The 24,805-nt window shown below is 33.1% G+C and overlaps 2 protein-coding genes and 1 non-coding gene across 3 annotated transcripts; 1 reads left to right on the top strand and 2 right to left on the bottom strand.

Annotated features, from left to right (window-relative positions):
• Window positions 1–1,637: 1,637 nt before the first annotated feature.
• LOC143629707 (1-acyl-sn-glycerol-3-phosphate acyltransferase 2-like) lies at window positions 1,638–6,999 on the top strand. Its single transcript, XM_077098914.1, has 3 exons — window positions 1,638–1,730; window positions 5,721–5,794; window positions 6,620–6,999. The coding sequence occupies exons 1-3, from the start codon at window positions 1,652–1,654 to the stop codon at window positions 6,845–6,847; spliced, it is 381 nt and encodes a 126-aa protein (XP_076955029.1). The 5' UTR covers window positions 1,638–1,651; the 3' UTR covers window positions 6,848–6,999.
• A 1,717-nt stretch (window positions 7,000–8,716) lies between these two features.
• On the bottom strand, window positions 8,717–8,788 carry TRNAD-GUC (transfer RNA aspartic acid (anticodon GUC)). Its single transcript has one exon. It is a non-coding gene; the product is annotated as a tRNA-Asp (tRNA).
• A 1,116-nt stretch (window positions 8,789–9,904) lies between these two features.
• LOC143629781 (serine/threonine-protein kinase Nek6-like) lies at window positions 9,905–16,187 on the bottom strand. The gene is made up of 15 exons (XM_077098961.1): window positions 15,778–16,187; window positions 15,541–15,680; window positions 15,225–15,291; window positions 14,540–14,605; window positions 14,248–14,291; window positions 13,973–14,018; window positions 13,798–13,878; window positions 13,519–13,561; window positions 13,380–13,429; window positions 12,958–13,042; window positions 12,797–12,846; window positions 12,189–12,262; window positions 12,051–12,102; window positions 11,469–11,971; window positions 9,905–10,574 (listed from the first exon to the last, which is right to left on the bottom strand). Exons 2-15 carry the CDS (start codon window positions 15,666–15,668, stop codon window positions 10,169–10,171), a joined length of 1,695 nt encoding a protein of 564 aa, XP_076955076.1. The 5' UTR covers window positions 15,669–15,680; window positions 15,778–16,187; the 3' UTR covers window positions 9,905–10,168.
• Between the last annotated feature and the right edge of the window lie 8,618 nt (window positions 16,188–24,805).

The raw sequence follows: 24,805 nt of genomic DNA, 5'->3' as shown, positions 1-24,805 counted from the left end.
AAACAACTTAGGAAACAGTTATCTAGACCACTTAAGTTGTATAGTTGTTTAGCGTATGACATTTCAATCCACTTTAAACCTTTTCTTTTATAGTTGACCCGACAAAAAGTAATGGTTGGAGATTTTCTTGGTAACAACAGAAAAACCGAACTTTGATCCTCGGGAGGAGATGACAAACAGCAATTGTAAGAATCTATCTCTCTCTGAGTCAACGGTGGGAGTCGAATCATCCTTGAGGTGTGTGGGTTCCAAAGAAACCATAACGTTGTTGGGATGGTTGGAGAGAATCATCCAGCCATGCAAACGTGATCGTATTCGCCTCCCATGGAGCTCATTAGTTCCACATTGATTATAAAATTTCATGTTCTCTGTAATAAACGACTGGTAACTCGCAAATGATCTCTTCGGCTCCATCTAAGATGTTCATCATAGTATTAATAATAATCCTAACAAATATTTGAAAGGAAAAAACTCTTGTAGACCCTTTTTTAGCAATCTATGAATCATGAATGATCAACCCTTTTTTTATGATAATATATGGAAACCAACAATATTTTTCATCACATAATAGCAAAATAGTATCAAGTATCAAGATCAAGTATGGTTTTGACCGAGTTACCTAGCTAGATAAGGAATCAAACAGCAAGCTGGTGGGAAATAAGCAAATCCAAGTCTAAAATCTTCAGTCATCTAGTGGTTGTCAATGCCAGTGATACCTGACATTCGGGTTGATTTCATGTGTTTTTATAACCATAGAAACCTAAATCATTCGTATCATAATGGCACACCTAAATCTAGTTACATTAAAGATATTAATAATTATATTTTATTCTATATCCTTATTAAATTCTAAATTTCTTTATTATTACACATCAAATTGTTAATTAAAACATATTAATTTAATTAACTTTTTTGATATTTGTCATTATATTCTCAACTATATCTCACAGAGTTAGAGCAATTTTCAATGGGAAGTTTGTAAGGCCAAGTGTAATGGGATAGCAAATTGGGCAACAAAAGAGAGGAGCACTGCCCCCTTGGCGATAAGATGGACAACTAGGGGTGGGGGTGACGGGTTTTTGTCGCCTTTAAAGATTTAAAAATATTTGACCGTTGAACGGTCAAACTTTAAAAAAGAAAAATTAATTTACAAAACTAATATAAATACCAAACCAATTCAACCATTTCACCATTTCATATACCAACTCAACCTCCAAAAACAAAGGTAACTAAATACCTTTTCAACTTTTATCTTTAAATATTATCAAACAACACATTGTTTTGGTAGTTTATGTTACTATTGTGTTCAATATTATCAAATACCAATCGTACATGTTATTTTGCATTTGGTTTTATGTACTTACGACATTAACATTAATATTGTTTTTGTCAGGGATTTGTCACTTCAGTGAGTGAAATGAGATCATTTGCTCCTGCAATTATTGATATGACGGTTGCTATCCCTAAAGATTCAACCCCACCAACAATATTGAGGCTCTTTAAAGGGCAGTCTTCTGCGGTAGGCCTTTCAAAATTATTTTTTTATAGAAAATCAGCATGTTGTTTTTGTAAATAAATCGATTTAGGCGGTTGTATAATATCAAAACTGGTTTCTGTTGTGCAGATTGATGTGAGAGTTAAGCGCCATTTAATGAAGGACCTGCCGAAAACAGATGAAGGTGTTGCACAATGGTGTAAAGATATTTTTGTTGCCAAGGTACATGTCTTTGGTATTTGTTTTGTCTTCACTATACTATATTACTATACTAGGTTATAAACCCGTGTGATACACGGGGTTGGGTATAAAAATTTTGAAAATAAGAAAACCAATTGAATTTAACATATATTGGCGAGAACAAACCACCAAATTACACGATTAAGTAGCACGTAAGTAAAAAATTAAGTTATATAAATAAAAACCATTTTATAAAATTCTCTCACTAAGGAGAGCTAGAGACAATTCTCTCCATAATTCAAGAATCTTCTTTCATAAATTTATCAAAAGACAAGATTTTTCATGTGTCTAATGCCAGTCAAAAGAACTTTGAAAGTAAGCTAACGTTAAGATTAAGGATTCAATAAATTTTCAGCATTCACAATCTTTATTTCCTAACATCGGTAATAAAAATCTTTTTGAAGATGCTTTAATTAGATCTAGAAAACAACTGCTTGCTTGAAGCTACACGCTGTGTAGAGTCGATTTTCATCTTGTAGTATTTGTTAGTATCAGTTATCCATTAACTTTGAAGTCGCTACACTTGGATCCAAAAACTATAAGCTGTAACCACCATCTTGCATTACTTGTTAATATTATTGATCTAAAAATTAGTAAAAAAAGCAAAAATTAGTAGATTGCAATAAATATTTATGCTTGCTGTATAAAATAGAACTTAATTTACATCCGATCTTTAACATTCAATTTGTAAGACTTAGATTCGTTACAATATCTTCAAAAGATATTTCATATGCACATATGTTCTTCAACATTTCATGTTGATGGATTCTACTTTTATGAAAAAATACATGAGCGCCCAACAAAGGTTTACAAGATCTGGAAAAAGCTTACAAAAGAAATGAAAAAATCAACATTTTATTTACATCTTTCTTGTTTCTTGGCATATCATTTTTGACATGTAGCTCCATCATAAACCTAAATATGCAAACACCAACTGGATTTAACTTAATTATAAAAAAAAGGAATAACCAATAATTATGTAAGAAAATTAGGAAGTACCACATCTAGCAAATTACCCAAAAGTTTTGTATAAGCTATAGGAGCAAACTTATGCACAAATCAGTAAGTGTATAGACTTGGTTTAAATGATTAATGGTATACCTTGCAATGATGATCAAATTGGCCGATGTGGTTGTCACAGACTCTGCATTGTTTGTTGCACTTCAAAACCTGCAATAAAACCAAATCAACATTTTAAAAGATTCAATTATGGTGATTCTGAATTTGCAGGTCAAGTTTATAACTTCTGAATGTCAAAATAGGTTTGAAATGTAGTACAACTTTTTCATCAGCTTGTTTGAAGCATCCAACATTGTGTAACAAACTTCAATTTACTTGTTAATAAATGATATTTTGAGCTCCAAAGTCAAACGCACCTCAAGCCGAAGTAACATGCTTGAGCAGCAGGACAAGAGCTATACTACGTGCTTGCATCATGTCTCATACTATATCAACAACCGTAAGCCCTTTGGTCAGCAAACTGAAAAAAGATCATCATCATCGTACTCAGTATATCCCACCAATAGCAAAGCTATAGTAGGGTCTGAGGAGGGTAAAATGTAGACAGCCTTACCTCTACCCCATAAGGATAGAGAGGCTGCTTCCGGTGAGACCCCCGGCTCGATAGTAGTTTTGCATCAAGCCTTGGACATAAGGCACATAGCACTCAATCATCGGGACACCGGCTCATCGGTGCATGTACCCTTGTCTTTCGGCTATCAACGCCACTACATGATGTCTGATTAACCGTCCGTCACTTTTAACGTTATTTTCACGAGATTAGTAAAATAACGTCAAAATTAGTGCAATTTCACTTTTGCCCACCAGAGGGTTCACACATATATACATCATATGTGCGCACCGCAAGCAGGGCTAAAACTGCAATAAAACCGCAAGCAGGGCTAAAACTGAAAAAAGATAAAGAATAAAAAGTTACTACACAACTAAACCCTTGTAAAAGAAACAAAAGTAATTAAAATTATAAAACCCTTCTTATCTTTTCACCAAAATCTTAACCAACTGTTTCTTTTATACCAAATCCAAAATGTGCTTAACCCTTAAAATTTTGTTAACAGTACCTTATACCAATACTGCAAATTCTAAATTCCTAAAATGCCCCTAGTCTTACAAAACTGTATCAAACACTTAACCCTAAACTAATAACGACTTCAAACTTGCGATCCTGTGCACTATGACATGCAAAATGCTATTTGCTTAATTAAAGCTGTTGAGTATGATCCAATTTATATTCTAAAATTTGAAACTGCTATTGAAAAGTTTCTTTTGCATATTTGTCGAGATTCCGCATCAGGTACACGCCTTACATGAAATTCACAAAGAATATACAAATCCGCATCTATAACTAATTGAACCAATGGAAACACGAACAAATTGAATCTAGTTACTAACATATGCTCGACTACCTAAGGGGTTTGTCGATGCAGGAAGCTTGTTCCTGAACGCAAGAATCCCGTTCATGTTCATGCCGAGTCTATTCTCCAAACGCACCAAAAAAATAGGAGAAAAAAGGTTAAAACCAAATCCCTAAATGAGAAACCCTGAAATCTAATCGCTTCTAAAAAGTATTTTTATACAACTTTAATTAAAAATGAAACCAAACATTGTATGCAATCGACTAATGTTGCCGAGAACCAAATACCCAAATTAACCTCTAATTATTTAAACATGACAACTGTAAACTGGCTTCCAAATTCCTATAAAAATAAGAAAGAAGACAATAAAACCCAATAAATCTTACCTCAATAAATCGTTCCTCTGCCATCTGTAGAATGGAAAATGAAGTATAAGCTTCATATATAGCAAATAGAATGAAATCAAACAATATGTTGATTTGTACAAGTCTTACTCATGAAAGAATCAAGGCTATGACAAAATTAATCCCACTCTAGCAAAACAACCGTCGTTTATGGGCAAACTTCCTATGTTTCTTAGCATATGCAAATGATAATTCAAGTCTTATCTCGGTTTTCTTTTCTTTACATCCTGCAAGAAAAAGGGATGAAACTAAGCTGTGTGATTTGTGGCTTGTTAAAGTAGGCTTCTGTTCAAGCATTTAATCAAACATTTGGTGTGCATGATAAAGATATCAGTATATCACAGTAACATGATCATCGACAAACTATATAAACATAATATGCACAACCTGGAAAAAGATAGAAGCGCCACAGAGGAACAAGATGATCAACATGTATGGCTATATCCAGTAGAAGTGCCTTTAAAAAAATCTAGTTGAAGTAGGTTTATGTTCAAGCATTTCAACAGACAGTTGGTGTGCATAATAATTCAAACACATTAACATGATGAATAATTCAATATCTAACTATACAAACACGATATGGGCAATCTCATCTTAATAAAAGATAACAACAGTAAATCAATATTCAACGAAGTTAAAAGCAGCGTACAGTGCGTAATTTTCAGATTAACTTGAAACCGTGTGGTCCTGATTGACAACTAACAAACTTAGAATTCTTAACAGAGAATGACCAGGAGTAGTGGCCGAAGAATTCAAACCTGATAATACGGAACTACAATCAATCGCAAATGTCATCTCCTGACCATTTTATAAAAACAACCAGTTTTGAGCAGAAGCTGTCATGACCCGATGTGGCCCTTTAAATCCCCGTTTTTCCATGTATAGAATAAGGCATAGCCCAAAATAATACAAAGCTCAATAAAAGTTGCATAATTGAGTTGTAGTATGAGCAACTTTTACTATATATCACAGTTATTTTGGTAGCACAATATGGCTATTAATTAAGTAACGCCAAGCATAACCAGAAATAATAAGAGCACCATTTGTTAGCGTAATTATCTCTAATCAAAATGAAGTGGGAACTTTTTTTCATAAAAAATAGTTGTTGGGTGGTAAGTCGAAAAACCAATTTACATAGATGGAGTTCTTTCTATCACATTAACCTGCAATCACAAGTAGCAGTATTTACAAACAACGACGATTTGTTAGACAAACATAAAGAATTAAACGCCTTTCCTGATTCAGAACTCGTTGACATCGGCCGACCGGTGAAGTCCCTTGTGGTAAGAACACTGTTATAGTTATGGGTGGGTTGGGTAACAGGTCACAAGTTATTCTACATGTTAAAACGACCCATCTTGACTTTAAAGTTTAACAGCTTTTTTTCTGCTTTTATAGAATAATTTGCATGTTGTGTGCATTAAGTAATTTAGTATGTTGTGTGCATATAGTTCTTTTAACGGGAAAATTATCAAGCAAGCTACTTCTTTTATTAAAAGGTTAAATACGTTAGATATGCTAGTAAAATTAAAATCCATTCTTTTTAGTAACGTAATTTAGTAGGTTTCGATGCATTAAAAACACATTTTTGTTGACCTATCCAATCTGTTTTGGTTTTAGTTTTTCAATCTGTTTCTTGTTTCTTGTATTTGAACTTTAAGAAATAAAAAATTTACCAATAATCAACCCATGTAAAAGTAGTTATATGGGTGTGCATGGGCTGTTTAATTTTTTGGTTTTATGTATGGGTTCGGTCTGGTTATGGGGTTTTACATCTGGGCTGAAAATATTTGGTTTTTAAAAGACAACTGAACCATCGGTTATCAGTTTGGGTCAGTCTTTTTTGCTTTCAATTTGGTTTGGTTGCACTCGGTTTGTGGAACGAGGCAAAACTGAAACCGAATTGTAATTTTCGGTTTTCACAAAAAAAGGAAAACTGAATCATTGGTTACTAGTTTCTGTCGGTTATTTGTGTTCGGGTAAGGATCTCGGTTAATAAGTTTTTTGGTCACCCCAACTGGCTATCCATAGTTTGAGGGTAATATAGTAATTATCCATGGGTTGAAGGTAATATCGTAACATTCTGACATATTTTGACTGTGCAATAGGTGGTTGTATCTTGGGCAGGCCTGCTTGTATTCGGGACGTACAAATTTCTACAATGGTCAAATCTTTTATCCTCATGGAAAGGTCTCACATTCGCTGCAATTGGGTTGGGAGTTGTTACCATTTTAATGCAAATCTTGATTCAGTTTTCGCAAGCGGAACGTACACCCGCAAAAGCGGCCCCCCCAAGATCCACCAATGGTGGTGCTGTACAAGAGAAACAACATTGAGTAAACTTCATGTTTTTGTTCCTTTATGAACAAACAAACAGATGTGTGTAGTAAATGGCAGACTAGTTTGAATGTCATGTGGATTTATCTTGTTAATTATTAGTTTCAGTTGAATTATTTGTAATTGCTACCGGTTTAGTCGTTTTGTACTATTCTCGTTCATTTTGATAAGAGTTAAGTGCCATTTTAATCATGTGGTTTGACCAACTATGCAACTTTAGTACTTATATTTTATTTTATGCAAATGACTACCTCAGTTTCAAAAACTTACACTTTTAGTATTTTTTTTAACACCGTCTATTTTATCAGTTAAGTCAATGGTACTTTGGTAATTTTGTAATTTTATTAATTTTTTCTTTTCTTTTAAATGCCTTCCCCCCTTTTAAATGCCGGCGACATTCACCCCCACCGGAAGTCCACTGCCGGAAACTACTTCAGCTCGTCAGCGAACGACCAGGTTTGCCGGAAATGTTCGTGAACTCCATCGTCGTCGTCACTTCGTACTGAACCATCATAAGCCTAATCCGTCGCTGCTCGTTCTTCCAAGGTCACCGGTGATGGCGGTTAGGAAGGCCGATGGCTGCTGCGATATCTCTGGTAGTAGCAGCAGCGGCGGCGACAATCTGGTTCAATTGGTGGTGATGACGATGGCGATGACGATAGCGGCTAAGGTTCCGCCACAGTATCCGACAATGGTGGAGAAGAACGAGCAGCGACGGATTAGGCTTATGATGGTTCAGTACGAAGCGACGACGACGATAGAGTTCACGAACATTTCCGGCAAACCTGGTGCGTTCGCTGACGAGCTGAAGTAGTTTCCGGCAGTGGACTTCCGGTGGGGGTGAATGCCGCCGGCATTTAAAAGGGGGGAAGGCATTTAAAAGAAAAGAAATAAGAAAATTACAAAATTATCAAAGTACCATTGACTTAACTGATAAAATAGACGGAGTTAAAAAAAGTACTAAAAATACAAGTTTTTTGAAACTGGGGTAATCATTTGCATAAATTAAAATATAGGTACTAAAGTTGCATAGTTGGTCATACCACGGGTATCAAAATAGCACTTAACTCTTTTGATAATCCATGGACCATAGTAAGACTTTCGGACATGGTTTTGCGGCTTTGGATTTAGTCTAAATGGTCTGGGGTCAGTTTCATGTCGAGTTATAAATATTTTTATATACTTGAAGTTTAATTTGGTATTTTTACGCTATAGTTTGGGTTTAGTTAAAAATTTAATTATACTTGATTTTAGATTTTGTATTTTAACTTTTTTTTTAAAGATGGTGGAATTTATAAATAACGAAGCCCGAGCGAAGGAGCTAGCCTAGGAACCTAAAAACGATACAAGTTACAAGTCGAGCAAGAAGCACGCCTAGGAACCTAAAAACAATACAAGTTACAAGTCGAAAACAATGTTAATTTACGCCAAGACTCCCAATCTAGATCTTCCAATTATGCTCTATTTTTTATCCATAATTTTGATTTCTTGAGTGCTAGTTTCCTCACGTCCCGGGATGTTGTTGAAGACTAGATTATTTCCCGCCCACCAAATGCTCCAAAGCGTGATGAATGCAACTCCCAGAAGTACTTTCCTTAACTTCGAGAATGAGTTCCTTGACCGAATCACCATAAAACATAGGGGGCTTGCACCAAAGACGAAATCCGTAGTCAAATACCCCTAACAAAAACGCCCCTAACAAATCTTAAGTAAGATAGTCAATTGAGGAGAGCTTTCGATATGAAAACTTTACTTTGATGGGTACCCGATTATTTCAATATTGTAACAAAATGAAATGTAGGAAAATTTGTTTTTGGCAATTAAGAAAAAGTAAAGTTTGTTTGGTGACAGGTTCAAAAAACAATAATCGCCGTTGCCGGGGATCGAACCCGGGTCACCCGCGTGACAGGCGGGAATACTTACCACTATACTACAACGACGTGGTTGGTTAATTGTAACATTATTTTCTCTCATATTTTTTCATCCACCAACACACAACCAATAACCGTTACATATGCCAGTCACCAACTTCATAAAACATTTACTTCAAAATCTGAAACATAAACACACCATTGTAAAACTGCACTAAAGAATACAGATGGATTTGAGATGTTACACTACTTCAAATATTATCTAAATGTATGAATTAGTTAATCATACTAGTGAGTGATCTGGCAGGATGTTAAAATCTCATGTTTATGCTAACCTACCAAAACATCTTAATCCTAAGTACTAAACTCATGAATACAAAAGGATATCAATATGCAATAATAACTTGTTACGGGAGGTCCTAAAAACGCGTAAAACTTTACCGGTAAAGTTAGTTAAGAGTTAGTAGATTGACCCGAGACAAATTTTTTTGTGTTATAAATATGGAAACTTACAAAAATAATTAACGCCCAAACAATGATTAACCAAAATAAATTATTGAAATGAACATGCAGAAATTTATTATTATTATCATTATTATTATTTGAGGGGAGGGGTTATTTTGATCTTTTGAATTAGTTTTTACATTTGGAGCAGCTTTTGATCCCTTTCGTATTCTCCAAAATGACCTGAGTAAATTTACTAGGCATATGAAAAAACATCTATCTAAACAATTTCTAATACGTGAGTAGAAAGTTGTCATAAATGAGCAACTTTATAATACTTTTCAACAATTAAATACATATAAGCACACATTTTTTTCTTTTTATTTCAAGGGGCTTAATAGAGACTGCGCTGCCCAAGCCAAACATATAAGCACGTGTCAATCAATTTATGGTTTCTCACACTACTCATTTTTATTGGTCTTTATAAAATAAATCAATCATATAATATGCTAAAACTAAAAATGTCATACGTAAAAGTGTCATTTTCTAGTTTTCATTGTCATAATTGGTATAAATAAAATCATAATAATATCATACATTACAATCTTTTAGTTCCATGTGACCGTGTCGCATACTCACATTTCATATCATATATATAGACTGGCACCACCAAACAAAGCTAATAATATTGTACTATAAACTTAACATCTGTAAACAAGATGAACCATGCTCCTTAAACAACACCCATAAAAGAAAAAGAAAAATTCACACAAGCAATCAAACACCCTAAAAAACAAAGGTAAATTGAAGGCCTTTGTAAGTGTGGGGGTAGTCATATTTACATCAGGGAAGTCACCTCCCACAAAAGTCAAAGGACTGACTACTCAAAAGTCAAACCATCTTTTAAACACAAAAACTTACCCACTTCTCTTTGTTTCCAACCCAAAACCACTCATAGATACACACAACTAACAAAACTATTCAAAAACTTATAAATTCAAGATATCAAGAACCCTCTGCGAGTTTCTGTGCACCGATGAGGCTTTTCGTTAACCAAATCGCGGTTTCTCGTGAAGAAACCGTTTCTTCACCAAACGGTTTCAAAACCGCAGCAAGCTCTTCAAGCTTCTGTTGTTTTAACAACCGCGCGCATAGCTCAAGTAAAGCTTCTAGAGCGTCTGCTCTTTGTTGGGTCGGGTTTAACCATTCAGTCTTGCAGTTGATTTCATGGTTAATGGATGGTTCGGTCGGTCTAGGCTCGTTAACCGGTGCACCCTTCTCTGTTTCTTGGTTAATGGGTGGTTCGGTTGGTATGGGTTCAATGGTTCTTGGTTGCTCGGTATCAACCTCACAAATGACCATTTGACCCGATATGTTTTTTTCATCAAAAGATTCACTTTTTTCACTAAACCTGTCCGCAAAATTATCTTTTTCATCGTTTCCAGTTATACTCTTTTCGAGTTCCATAGAAAGTTCAAAATTATCTTTTTCATCCTTTCCAGTTATACTCACTTCCTTTTCTACATTAGAAAGATCCAATGAGCTTGACTTTGTGATGACTTTTCGACCCGATATGTTTTCTTCATCAAAAGACTCGCCTTTCTCACTAAACCCATCCACAAGGTTATCTTTTTCATCGTTTCCAATAATACCCTTTTCGAGTTCCACAAAAAGTTCAGCACTTGTCACTTCTTTTTCTTTGTTAGAAAGATCCAACGAGCTTGACTTTGTGTTGACTTTTTGACCTGATATGTTTTCTTCATCAAAAGACCCGCCTTTCTCACTAAGCCCATCCACAAGATTATCTTCTTCATCTTTTGCAATAATATCCTTTTCAAGTTCCACAAAAGGTTCAACACTTGTCACTTCTTTTTCTTCGATGGAAAGATCCAACGAGCTTGACTTTGTGCTGACTTTTTGACCCGATATGCTTTCTTCATCAAAAGACTCACCTTTCTCACTAAACCCGTCCACAAGATTATCCTTTTCGTCGTTTCCAATAATACCCTTTTCGAGTTCCACAAAAAGTTCAAGACTTTTCATTTCCTTTTCTTCGTTAGAAAGATCCAACGAGCTCGATTTTGAGCTGACTTTTTGACCCGATATGTTTTCTCCATCTTTCTCACTAAACCCGTCCACATGATTATCTTTGTCGTTTCCAATTATATCCTTTTCGAGTTTCACAAAAAGTTCAAGACTTGTCACTTCTTTTTCTTCATTGGAAAGATCCAAGGAGCTCGATTTTGTGCTGACTTTTTGACTCGATATGGTTTCTTCATCAAAAGACTCACCTTTCTCGCTAAACCAGTCCACAAGATTATCTTTCTTGTCATTTCCAATAATATCCTTTTCGAGTTTCAGAAAATATTCAAGACTTGTCACTTCTTCTTCTTCGTTAGAAAGATCCAACGAGTTTGACTTTGTGCTGACTTTTTGTGCTAAAGAATCTGAATTTTCAGGCCCGTCTCCATTGCAAACAATTGTTGTCTCGCAACTTGTGCCCTCACTATCGTTAGAATAACTCGTGGGGTCCACCCGCTTGGTCTCAGTTGCTTCTTCCAAAACCGTGAATGTTCGGTTGTTATGTAAACTTCTAACCAGCCTGCCACCGTTACTGTTGTCTTCATGCTTTGTTACTTGTACTTTCTGCTTTACAACATGTGCATCATTTAGTTTCCTGGGTGAATGTTTTTTAGGGGTTTTACTATTTGGGCTACTCGGTGGTTTCACAGGTAGAAAAACCGTAGACGGGTTGAGGCATTTGAGGAGGTACGGTTGTAAATGTTGATGTCTTAAAAGTTCTGCAGCCTGTTAGTTTCAAACATAATAAAATCAGATAAAATTCAAAAAATGATTAAAAAAACTTGTATTATGATGTTTGACTTACAGTCGGTCTATGTTCGGGACTTTTCCTTAACAACGTTTTTATAATCTGTTTACTGAAACATTAACGAGAAAATGTCCGTGTCATGCATAATAATAATCATAATAATAAATAACTAGTCTGGGATGAGAAAATACTTACAAAGTCGAAGAATAAACGATGGGGAGAGGCGAAATGATGGATCTGTTTATCTTGTTGATGAGTCCCGCCATATCCTGCAGGATTAAAGATGTTAAACTCCGTAAATACCCTTCAAAAGGTCAGAGTAAAGGATCTTGGAAGAATATGATTAAGGGCAAATAGGTAACTTCAGAAACTTTCATAAAAAGGAAAAAAATTGCACTTTTCATGGAATCAAAGACGTCAAATACCTAAAACACCCTTCAAAAGGTCTTGATAAAGGATCGTGGAAGCATAATATTAGAGGAAAATATGTAAATTTGACCTGAAAACTTTCTAAAGAAGGAAAGGTTTGCACTTTTCACAGAATCAAAGGCGTTAAATACCAAAATATCATTGAAAAGGTAAAAATAAAGGATCATCGTAGCACAAGGTTAAGGGCAAATAGGTAACTTTTCGATTTAGAAACTGTCTTAAAAAGGATAGTTTTGCACTTGTCACTATAAATCAAGTTTGACACACTAACTTTTTTTTTACAAATTTAAATTATGGCCATATAGTGTTTCAGGTCAACCCAACCCCACCTGTTTTGACCCGTTGCCCAACCATAAGATTCAAAAGGAACTTACAGGAGCTCGAAATGGTTGTTGATGCGCACAAATCTCGAACATGCAACAACCTAAGATGATAGAAAGAGCAAAAAGATATGGTTATTATTTTAAATGTCAAAAATAACAAATCAAACAGAAGTTGAGTCTTTTTAAGGCTATTGGTATTATTGTGTGCTTACCAAGGGACCAAATATCTGATTTATAGCCATAAGGAATATCTGCAAGGAGGAGTTCAGGACACATGTAGTTCGGGGTGCCGACAACCTATAGATTCAATAACCATAGAAAAAAATATTATAATTTGAAAAAATAAAAAAAGTGTTGACTTTTGTCTCAGGTCAAAATGGCCGGGTCGAATTGTATTGGCCCACGCATATTTTTGGGTCCAATTTGGAATATAAAACGGTCTAGGGTTGTGATCAATAAAAAGACAGCCGTGTAGCGACTTTCAACCAGTTTGACCCATAAGTAAATGGGTCCAAAAAAAATAAAGGTTTAAATGAATTAATACAATATATAAATTAAATGTTTGACATGACATGTAGAAAAATAAATTTTACAAGCATTAAAATGATATTAAAATTAATAATATGTTTATTACCGAGGAAGCAAGGTCTTCAGAGTTGAGTAGTTTCGCGAGTCCAAAGTCACCTACTCACACCAAAAGTTTAAAAAAAATAAATACCAAATAAAACCTATTGAATTTTAAATTTTTTAATGAGAATATATAGCATTCATACCGAGACGGATGTCGTTCTCCTTCGTGAGGAATATGTTGGAGCACTGAAATTAAACAAAAAATTTCAAAGTATGAGAATGTGAAAGGATTCAATATCAAATGAAATATTTAAAAAAGAGACATATATAATAGAAGAGTTTAATTGTCAGTTAAACATCAAATTTCTTGATTTTTTTAACTATAATTCATGCAAAGAGCCAAAGAATAATTTGCCATAAAAAGAAATGTTTCATTTATTTTGGTATGAAGTACAATATATATTAACTGAAAAAAAAATTACCTTTAAATCCCTATGAAGGACACGATTAGTATGCAAATAATCCAAAGCCAATAATAGTTGTGTGAGCCATTTGCAGAGTTTCTACAAAGATATATAGAATGATATATAAGTTCTATACCATCAACAATTATACATAAATAAATAAACAAGAAATCTGAAGTTTTTATATAATTACCTCCTCCGGGAAATACGCTCCTCTAGCCTTACGTATAAGCTCAGCCCTAATAAACCAAAAGATTAATATCATTTCAACTATCTTATGCTTCTTTTGCAAGGAGTTTAACCAAAAAAAATTCTAGAGTGCAACAAAAAATAATTAATAATAACCATTAGGCATATTTCCACTAGTTTATTTTTGTTTAAGGGGTTTTTAAATTTTCAAAAATATTTTTCTTAAGTTTTGTATAAAGTCAAAAGTTTTGCAATTTCAAAGTACAAAGAAATACTTACATGTCTCCTCCTTCACAATAAGCTGTCACTATGCATATACCCGCCTATAAAACAAAATAAACATAAGTTATTTTTGTATATTGAATCATTTATGCTATCTTGTTTGACTTCGAGGCATTTGGAATTATAAAAAAAATAATAATAAATTATCTATAGATAATATACTAACTTGTAAATTTTGAACACTACAAAATAAGATATTAAAATAAATACATACATAGAAGGCTCTAAGTAAAACCAAACACTCTTTATGCTCAACCAAAAGAAGAATACAGAAATAAAACCACATTACCTTATCTACCCAAGCATCTTTGTACTCCACAACGTATGGATGATTGAGTCGGGCTATCAAATCCATCTACAATAATAACATATAAAAGTCTTTTTTAGTTCAAAGCATGAAATGAGTTTTAAACATTAAAATTTCCTTCTTGGGGACATTTTAAAATTAATTCAGAACATGTTTCATTTCTTTTCAAGCCTAACATTTATATACCAACATCACCAATCAAATTCCATATCAACATGAATTTCCTTTAATGAAAAAAAAAACAATAGATCTCACATGTGATCATAATTTACTAATTTAGCATCTTGTTCAACTAAATCAAAACAAAGATCCAGCTTTTAGTTTAGTCTGATAATTCCTTGTTTGACTATAAAAAGTCAAATGTATTTCTAGCACGGAATAAAATCATACCACAATGACATCATTTAAATAAGAAAACATGAATTCAGTTCCTATTGTTCAATTTCTTATTTAGAGAACTCTATGATATTATTATTTATTCATCATGATGCCGTCGGTGACATTTATATTTTGCTACAGAATTCATGTATCCACCGTGTCCTCTGATGTCATAAGGGTATTAACTTGAATCACATCATTTTTCATTAAAACAAAAAATGTTTGACTTCAATAAAGTCAACCATAGAACAGAGGTAGTCATTAATTCTCAGAACTACAAAAGAAATACCTCTTGATGTGCAGTCTTCTTAAACTTCTCTGTTTGCTTGTTTAATCTAATCTTCTTCAAGACATACCTTCAATAAAACCACACATGTTATACAATTTAAAAAAAATAATAACAATAATCAGCTAATTAACTAAACACCCTTTTCTTATTTTGAATTAAATAAAAAAAAATCACAGCTAAAAATAATCTGATTTTCAAGATTTAACTTCCATTTAGAACCCTAAACCCTAAAAACTGCAAGATTTAACAAATACACAAGAACTGAAGAACACAGAAATAAAAATCAAATTAAATTAAATTAAATTAAATTACATACGTCTTTTTTTCAATTTTATGAAGAACAAGAAAAGAAGCCCCAAAAGCCCCTCTACCAATCTGCTCAATAATTTCATATTCTTCCATCTTTGACTTGCCATCACCATATTCAGCTTCCATTTGAGACATGTTCTTCAAACCCTAAATACAGTACCAAAAAAGACTCAATCTTTAGCCATAAAATGTCAAATAAATCAACAAATTAACTAAAAGGTTACCAGTTTGAACTGGGTTTTACCTCAAATCACCTAAAACCACCAAAATCTTCCCTGATTTGGTCCAAGTTTAAAACTTTATGGCTTCAAGATAATGGGTTTTCAACAGATTCAAATGGGTTGTCTTAAAACATTCAAGAAACCCTAGAAACAAGAATTTGGGATAAAAAAAGGTATGAAATTTTGAACAATGGTGAAATCAAGATTCAAGAAAATGGGTGTGAGGTAGAAAGAAGCACAAACACTCAATAAAAGTTGAATTTTTGAGTAGTTTTATATTTAAAAATAGGTGGAAAACAAGATTCAAGAAAAGCAACTTCAAGACTTCACCATATATTCTTTACACATAAACACACACAGAGATGAGGATATGCAAACTTAAGGAACACAACACTCATAAAATATTAAAATAATGATTAATCAAAAGGGGTGTATTTTTTTTTTTTAATATATTTTTTTGTTCAATATTTTTTGTGGGATCAAAGAAAGAGGTAGTTAACTCACCAAACAAGAGAGAGAGAGAGAGAGAGAGAGAGAGAGAGATGGGTGTGTTTATGGAATAAAAATAAATGGAAAATAAATGAGTTTGCTTGTATTCCATACAGGTTTATTATTAGGCTGAGGGGTGTGGGGGGCGCGAGTGGGGGCGCCAGCCAATAATATTGTGACGTGTGGCAGAGAGAGAAACTTGATAAGATGGGTGTTGGTTGTGGTGCTCGCGCCCCGGGCCCTGGTGTGGAGGGGCGCGAGAGGGGGCGCGAGCGGTTTATTTTTTTATTTTTTTATAAATGTATTAAAAAAACGTATTATTAAAAAAACAAGAAATTATTTAAAAAAACACACATTAATTAAAAAAACACATTAATATTTAAAAAAAAAATTAAAGTACTAAAAAAAACATTATTCTTATTCTTCGGCTTGGTCTTCTTCGATCAAAAAGTTTGAAAGATGGGGACCAATTTCCAGACATGTTTTTAACAAAAAGTTTGAAAGAAATGGGTAATATATAGGAAGTGTTGTATAAAGAAATGGGTAAGTTTGGTTTTTTTTTGAAGTTGTGTTAAGTGTTGTATAAAATGGGTAATATATAGGAATAAAAAAAAAATTTTATTAAATAAAGAGCCAACGGCTCATTTTAAACACTCCAACGTCTCTTTCACCATTCCCCAAGTCCCATTACGCCATACACCTCCCGCGACCCCCCTTGCGCCTGCTTTGTTTTTCGTGCTCGCGCCCCTCTCGCGCCCCTCTCGCGCCCCGGTGGTGTGGTGCTCGCGCCTGGGGACGCAAGCGGAGGGGCTCTCGCGCCCCGGCTAAAGCCCCACACCCCTCAGCCTTAGGGTGTGTAGCATTCATACCAAAGGAATTTTTTATTATTTATTTTATTTATATGAGGAATGGGCTCCGGTTATGATGTCAACATCTACACCTGAAATTCTCTTGTATTTTATTTTAATACACGTATTACGTATACATAGTTACATATCTCATTTATTAATACTTTTGTTTTTGAAAAATTTACAAAAATCAGTTATATTGGAAAAGATTACTATATTAGTAGATTAATACCATTATAAAAGCTATAATAAAAAATTTATTGTAGCCATTGGCATCCATTGTAGCCGTTTATGCACACGTGGGTGGTGATGGGGTGGTCATGGTTCTTGACTTCTTGGATTATAGTATTATGCAATCAATTCATTTGTTAATTAATATAATTTTAGTATTTTTATAAAATAGTATAATATTTGGGAGATTCTTGCTAGATAAGATGAGTTCAAAGTGGAACGGTATCTGGATGGGTGGCAACCGACAATGTTCGGGTTAACGGTGATGGATTCGATGGTGTTGATGATGGGTAGTGACAATATGTATGAGTGGGATGCTTTATTTATATTTTGATTGAATTTTTTTATGGGTTAGAATAAATTATGCATCGATTTTCCTGAAAAAATTGAGTACATACGGTATCTCTGGAAGTCCAAATTCATGATCAACAAATTAAACAAATCAAACATGTTAGATACATAATTTAAATTTTAGTTTAGTCGATCAAATGACCCTTAATATGTTTTCAAATTTTTTCATACATATAAAATTTTTAAAAACTATACGCTTGATCGCAAATAAAATGCATTTATACTAAATTAGATCCACTCAAAACTATATTAAACTAATCTAACATGTTGATTGCAATGGAAACCTCCGTTCATGTCCGACATTTTGGAACCAAGCTCGTCCCTTTTGACCCATGTGTTTAGATCTTATTAACCTACAGCAGAATAGAAGACCTTGCAGCTCCTATCTCACTTTCCATACAACCTCAATCTCTCTTTTCCACTCTAGAGTTCTGACTCATACGCATTATATGCATACACAAACACATGATATTAGCTTGATTGTTTGTTAAGAGGGTATTTCTCAGAACTTTGACTTTCTTTGACTTTTATTGCTTAAATAATCTATGACTCGAAACTCACTCTAAAAAAACTTGTTAGGAGACGATTTGTAAACGAGCCAAGCAAGGACAACTCTTGTGGTAGCTTGTTTGTTGACGCATATGAATTGTAGTTATTTTATTTGTTTGTTTTCTTATACCAATCCCCTCCTAAAGAGTTGACAAAAGCTCTTTGTCAAATGGTTGATAGGTTGTGGACTTGTGGGTTTAAAACATGTAGCAACAAAATTACAATTATTTTTTGTCCATGTATTCAAAGCTTGTAAAACTAATAGTTATATCCTCGACAAATAAAGTACTTAAATCACGTTAATCAAACAATACTTGAAAATGATCCAAGGAGGCTAGACGAGTCAAATTGACTCAAGTAGTGTATTCGAGCCAAGCTCATCCTAGCTCGACTCCTAAACAATCCAACTCGGGATACCTTCAAGTGGGCATCTCAATAATCTTATAGCTTTAATCCAGCCATCCAGGGGCGGCCGTCATGGGCCCAATCACCAAGGCGGGCCCAACATTCTTTAAAAAAATTATATGTATTTAAAAGAATATTTATTATTAATGTTTAAGCTTAATTACCAAATTCATTTAAGCTCATTTTTTAAAAATAAAAAGTATTTTGCACAACCCAAACCATAATTGTATAAATAAAAATATATTTTACTTAAGAACACTTTTTTTTTTCACTCTCTAGCGATTATCGGAAACAGTCTAGATTTAATTTATACTTAGAAAAAACTATTACCAATCTAACCTCGCACTAATATATGTTCCAATGGTCCACTAAAATATTTGATAGCATTGATAATATGGTTGAAAGTTTCATATATAGAAAAAATTTAATGACATCAAAATGAGTAGGTAGAGAAACATTAAAGTGAAGTTGAAAATGTGACAACAAATTTGACCATGGTTGGCAAAAAGTCGTCAATTGAGGCATGATTTGTATATAAACAAGTGATTTTCGTTTTTGCTTTTTGGAAGTTTGAATGTTTTACAACTTTGTTGACATCAACTTTTTGAGTTTTGACCCCACCCCCAAAACCATCATATGGTCCTGGACTCCAGGTGAGTTAGTTTTCATATATTATTAAGGGGTCTAATTGTCATTTAAGTTACAATCTTTCATAAATACATATCACTTTTCATGACCCATTGTCACAATTTAAATTTGAAGCCACACAATATCAATTATTAGGTTCCCAACCACCTTATCAAACCATAAATCTTGATTTGATTATTCTTAACCTATTATGATACTGAGTTATGCACGGACCCGACACGAATGATGGTTGGGCTCGATCATAGACTCACAGTTGAGGCCCGTAATTGAGAAGGGGCTGGAAACTTTGATTCTATTTTACTTGTATGTGTGCATATAAATATATTTACATTTAGAGATGACTAATGAGTCATCTTGTATGTATATAACCATACAACCCTTTTTTTATATAAATGTAAAGTCCACTCTAAACAATATACAATTTTTAGACCTTAGTCCGCGTTCGTTTCACAAAATTTGTGGGATTTCAAAGGAAGTGGAATTAAAATCCTATGACATGACGTGTTTGTTTCGTTGAAATTGGAATCTTAATTCCATTTTTGTGTGTTCGGTTGTCAAAGAATTGGAATTGAAATTCAAATTCTTTTACATAAAGTGATTCCAAATCCTTCCAAAATGTGGAGGAATCAAGTAAATTCATTGGATTATTTTCTCGAGTTTTTTTTAGCGAGTACAACTAATAAAGCATTTGATTTTTTTACTTTTTTTGTTTTTGATTTATATTTTGAGTTTTTAATTTTTATATTATTTTTTAATATGTTTTTAGGGGTTTTTTTATCTTAATAGATAACCCCTAAAATTTTTCAAAAAAAATAAATAAATCATAACGAAAAATATAAATAAAAAACAAAAAAATCTAAAAAAAATAAAATGTTTCCACCGTTATCCTCGTTAAAAAAAGACGATTCCCATTCATTTGTGGTGATATATTACAATTCATTTGTCAAACGAACACATCTAGAATGAAATTGAATTTCAATTCTTTCCAATTCCAATTTCTATTGGAATGCGTTTTAAAAACCGGTTTAAACCAGCCGGTTCAACCGGTTGAACCGGATTTTGGTGAGCAGCCCGGTATTTTGTACCCGGCATATTTGAGCGGTTTTATGGAACACAAAACCGACCGGCTTTCATAAAAAACCGGTTTACAAGCCCACCAGATTTTTTATGTTTCATGCCTCTTTTTTTTGTATATGTTACTTTTTTCATGTAATTTTTGTGTATTATGATTATAGGTAAATAAAACTTCATATTTATTATTGTTGGAAATGAAAGTACTTATCCTCTTGTTGATGAGGAAGACGATAAAAGTGAATTTCATCTTTTAAGCAATCATGAAATTGATTCATGCAACACTCTGATGACAAAAATCTATTGTGCACCTTTATTTTAAAAGAACTTTATTTGAAAATCAAGTGCTTTTGTATTGTTTTTTAAACATAAATTAACCGTTGAGTGATATTTTATTATGGAATCATGCATTTTTTGGTAATTTTAAGTTAAAGTTGCATTTATATGAAATAACAAGGTAAATTATACAACCCGGTTGAACCTGTATCATTTTTTAGTCTAATCCGGTACGGATAAAATACCGGTTTTAAAACATTGATTGGAATGTTCAGATTCCAAATCCAATTCCTTCCAATTTCGAATCATATGCAAATTTTAATTCCAATTTCATTCCATTCCATTCCATTATGTGAAACGAACGCGCCCTAATAGTAATCAAGCCGATAACAAATGGGTAACACATTAATTCAGAATTGAGAATTCAAGTCTGGTTAATTAATAACCCACGATAGACAAGTTACATCACAGTTATTGTCGATTACATACATACATAATACATACATAAGGGTCTTTTTTTAGTACTCGTATGGGACACCCGAAATAACATAACGAACCTGGTCATGCCATATAAAAATATTTTGTTTTCATGTCTTATAATTTATTTGATCTAATGTTTGATTTCTGGCGAACTTTAATTAAGCTTCATAAATCTAAAACCTAAGGAGGGATGATGATTGTAAATCATCAGCTACTTCAAGACAAAATGCCCTAGGCTCATAATATGAGATGCAAATTAAGCTTAGCTATCGGTCCCCTCATATGATTGTCCAACACATAACACATTTTCTAATGAGTTAGGTTTCCTTTGACAAATCTTATACCCGTGCTATATCTCAAATCACTCATATTCGTAATCAACGTCTACACATTGAAAGCCGGAAAACGTTGTAAAACCAATAAGTTGCATAGTTTAATAGAAAAATTAATGAGGATTAATCGTCATTCTTATTATAGGATTTTTTTTTGTACTAATAAGTTATTTAAGGTCATGTATGCTACTTTTAAATGTTTGGCCATTCCATAACTATTGTGAAAAATGAGTCAAACAAGAGATGATCAATAATATGACGATGTAATAGCGTATGAAACATAAATAAACAAAAAAGAACAAATTTCATTCAATAATTAATAAAAAAAATTTTGTTATCCAAATATATATATATTAGATTATTAAAACTAAAATTTAAAAATCATGAAGTTATTATTATTATTATTATTTAACGGCAAATCATGAAATTATAAGTTATTAAATATATAGAATACAATGTAGTTTTCTTAAACCTTTATTAAGTGAAAATACATAATTTTTTCTTAAAAAAAACAAAAAAAGAAAGAAATAAGTTTGTATTTAAAACAACTAACTCTCACACACAATAATCCATTCCTAGATCCATATTATTGTCTATTATTTAACCTGAACCTTAAATCAAATAAAGAACTACACCGCTACATAAACTAAAACTAATATGCTAGAAGGCCTTTAGTAATTAAAGAAGTAAGTCAATAATAAATCTCATTAAAATAATTTCATTTGCAAGCGGTTATGTTCAAATGAAAATACTTCAAACCGGATAATATAATTTAAGAACCAATTCAAACACAAAAAACAAAAATTGAACCGAAAAAATATCAATCATCAACAGTTTATGTTTAATGAAACTACAACAAACTAAAACAATCAATTAAATGTATATAACAGGATAGGCAAATTTTAAAAGGGTTATTGAATGTCACACACCAACTTTGAGTAAAATATTATATTAATAAAAAATGGTATATAAATGCAAAAATATGTGCAAATATATTGGTGTAAAGATAAGGTTTGTAGTTTGTTCCCTTCCTCGTGTGGATAATAAAAGGCATGATATATTTGTCTTACACCTCAAATACGTAACTTATTCCTTTGTTTGGTATAGTATGCCAAAAGGACACAAAATAATGTCTTGCAATATAATACCAATAACCAATCCATAATTGTACTCATATTCTCTAGCAAGTACCACTAATTTGTCACAAAACTTGCAACAAAGTATGTAATATGTCATCAAATTTTGCACCAAATTGGAGTGTTTGAAGAAGTGGTGAACAAGGAATGTGACATGGATAAAGTGGTAAAAGAACAACCAAGTTTTCCCTTGACGGGAAAGAAAGGTGTGTGTATAGGTGGGGTGGGGTAGGGATGGGTTGTTTGAGAATCATAAGACAAACATGATTATGGGTCTAATTATATGGATGGGTGAAAGTAGACAAATATGGTAGTTTGGAGAGATTCTTTTGCTTTTTTCTTGGTAGATATGAATAACTAACTACTCTTGCATTATGGAATAAAGAGGTTCTGTGTTTATTTGATACTAGATAAAGTATGTGGTTTTTTTTTTTACAATTCTAAATAATAGTAATAGTAATAATAAAATATAAAATAATAACCAAAAGTTGCATGGTTAAGATTGATTTCATATGACTTGGTCAACTATTTATCATACTAGTAATAAAAAAAGGAAAGCGAATACGATAAACCTAAAAACTAATCCCAATCTTACGTGATAAACCTATCAAAACTACGTAGTTTTGATAAAAACTTAAAAAATTCCTAAAAACTAATCCCAAAACACAGCAAGCCTGCTCTTCTTCTCTCTGATGTTCCTGCAAACCCTAGGCGCTACAGTTCACCGCCGATCGACAAGTAAGAAGGACAAAGATTGATGTAGTAGGACACAAAGCTATTAACCATGCTCATTAAACCCTAGGTCGTTCTATCTAACAAGGAAGATGACGAAGATTAACAGCGAAGATGACGAAGATTAGGTCGTTCCCTAGTCTACCCTGCAATTCGAATCCGCAACCTCTGCAGGTAATATTTTGTGGTTCCAATTGAAATCAATCATCTAAGTATGTTTGATTATAATATTTTAATTGGTTTCAATTGAATATAATATTTAGCAGTTGGCCACAATTCTCATAAATGGCAAATGCACTTCTCGCTGGCAATTAGCCCGTCTGTTTATATTCAGTTTTACTTAAAACCTTTTGCATTTACAGATGATAGTTGCACCAATCACAAACATGAATAATTTAAGCAACGACTTCTTTTATGATATATTGAGACGACTAGATGGCGCAACACTAGCGAGTGCAGCATGTGTTTGTGCAGCATTTAAAGCCATCTCAAAAGAAATATTTGATATTTTGAAAAGAATTGATCTTTTCAGTTATGCTTCTAGAGATGATAATCATGCAGGTACCATACTACCATAATCATATTATCCTCTGCTTACATTTATAATTTGGTCAAAATAATTGGTTTGACTTTTACTAATTATTGTGTAGATGAAGTTACTCTTTCAAAATAACAAGGTGCGATTTTTTGTTAGTTTTTGTACATGCTGATATTTTATGGTATATTTGATATTTTGAAAAGAATTCAAGCTTTGTTTCAATTGGCCAATTAGATGTGCAAAAAGATTACATGTGGTGGGGTGTACAAGAGGTTTTTTATCGGGTTAGCAGGGTAAATGCAGGTCGATGGAGATGGATTTTTTATCGGGTTAGCAGGTCAAATGCAGGTGGTGGTACTTACCGAGGACTAGGGATACTTTGTTGAAAACAAGTGAAGATGATGCGAGACAAATGAGGAGATACTTGATTTATAGTTGGATATGTTTTCTAATTTATGTTGTTAGTTTTATGTCTATGTAAACGGTTGTCATTGTATTTTAGAGGAAATGGAAAATTTTATATTTTTTATGTACTTTGTTAGCGCAGACAACGCTTGAAGAAATGAAAAAAAAAATCTTTGTTATATACTTTGTTATGTACTTTGGCTTCCACCATTTGCAGTTTTGGACAGTTTGCACCACATTTTGCACAGTATGCTTTTTTTATTTTATGCTATATTATATGCATGTGGGAGAATGTAGGTATGTGGGAATGTTCATACACAGGTTACTGGTTTTTTGGAAAACAGTAGTAAGGCCGCTGATATGCTGCCTGCTTTAAGATAAATGGTAAAATACTTCCTAGTGGCATTTTTACTTTCTTACTTTGCAGGCCATCTTAGCCCAGAGGTGAGGTTACTGATGCTGTGTCAATGCTTGATGGAAGAAATGTGATTACTATATTTTGACCCGTTTAAGTTTATATTTCTATAAGTTGGCCGGTTTCATTTTATATTACTACATTT

This window comes from Bidens hawaiensis, unplaced genomic scaffold (genome assembly GCF_021521415.1).
Source record: "Bidens hawaiensis isolate Kalapana, Puna unplaced genomic scaffold, B.hawaiensis_p1.1 tig00005453_1, whole genome shotgun sequence".
In the NCBI taxonomy this organism is placed as follows: Eukaryota; Viridiplantae; Streptophyta; class Magnoliopsida; order Asterales; family Asteraceae; genus Bidens; species Bidens hawaiensis.
This window is presented reverse-complemented; position numbering and strand designations above follow the sequence as displayed.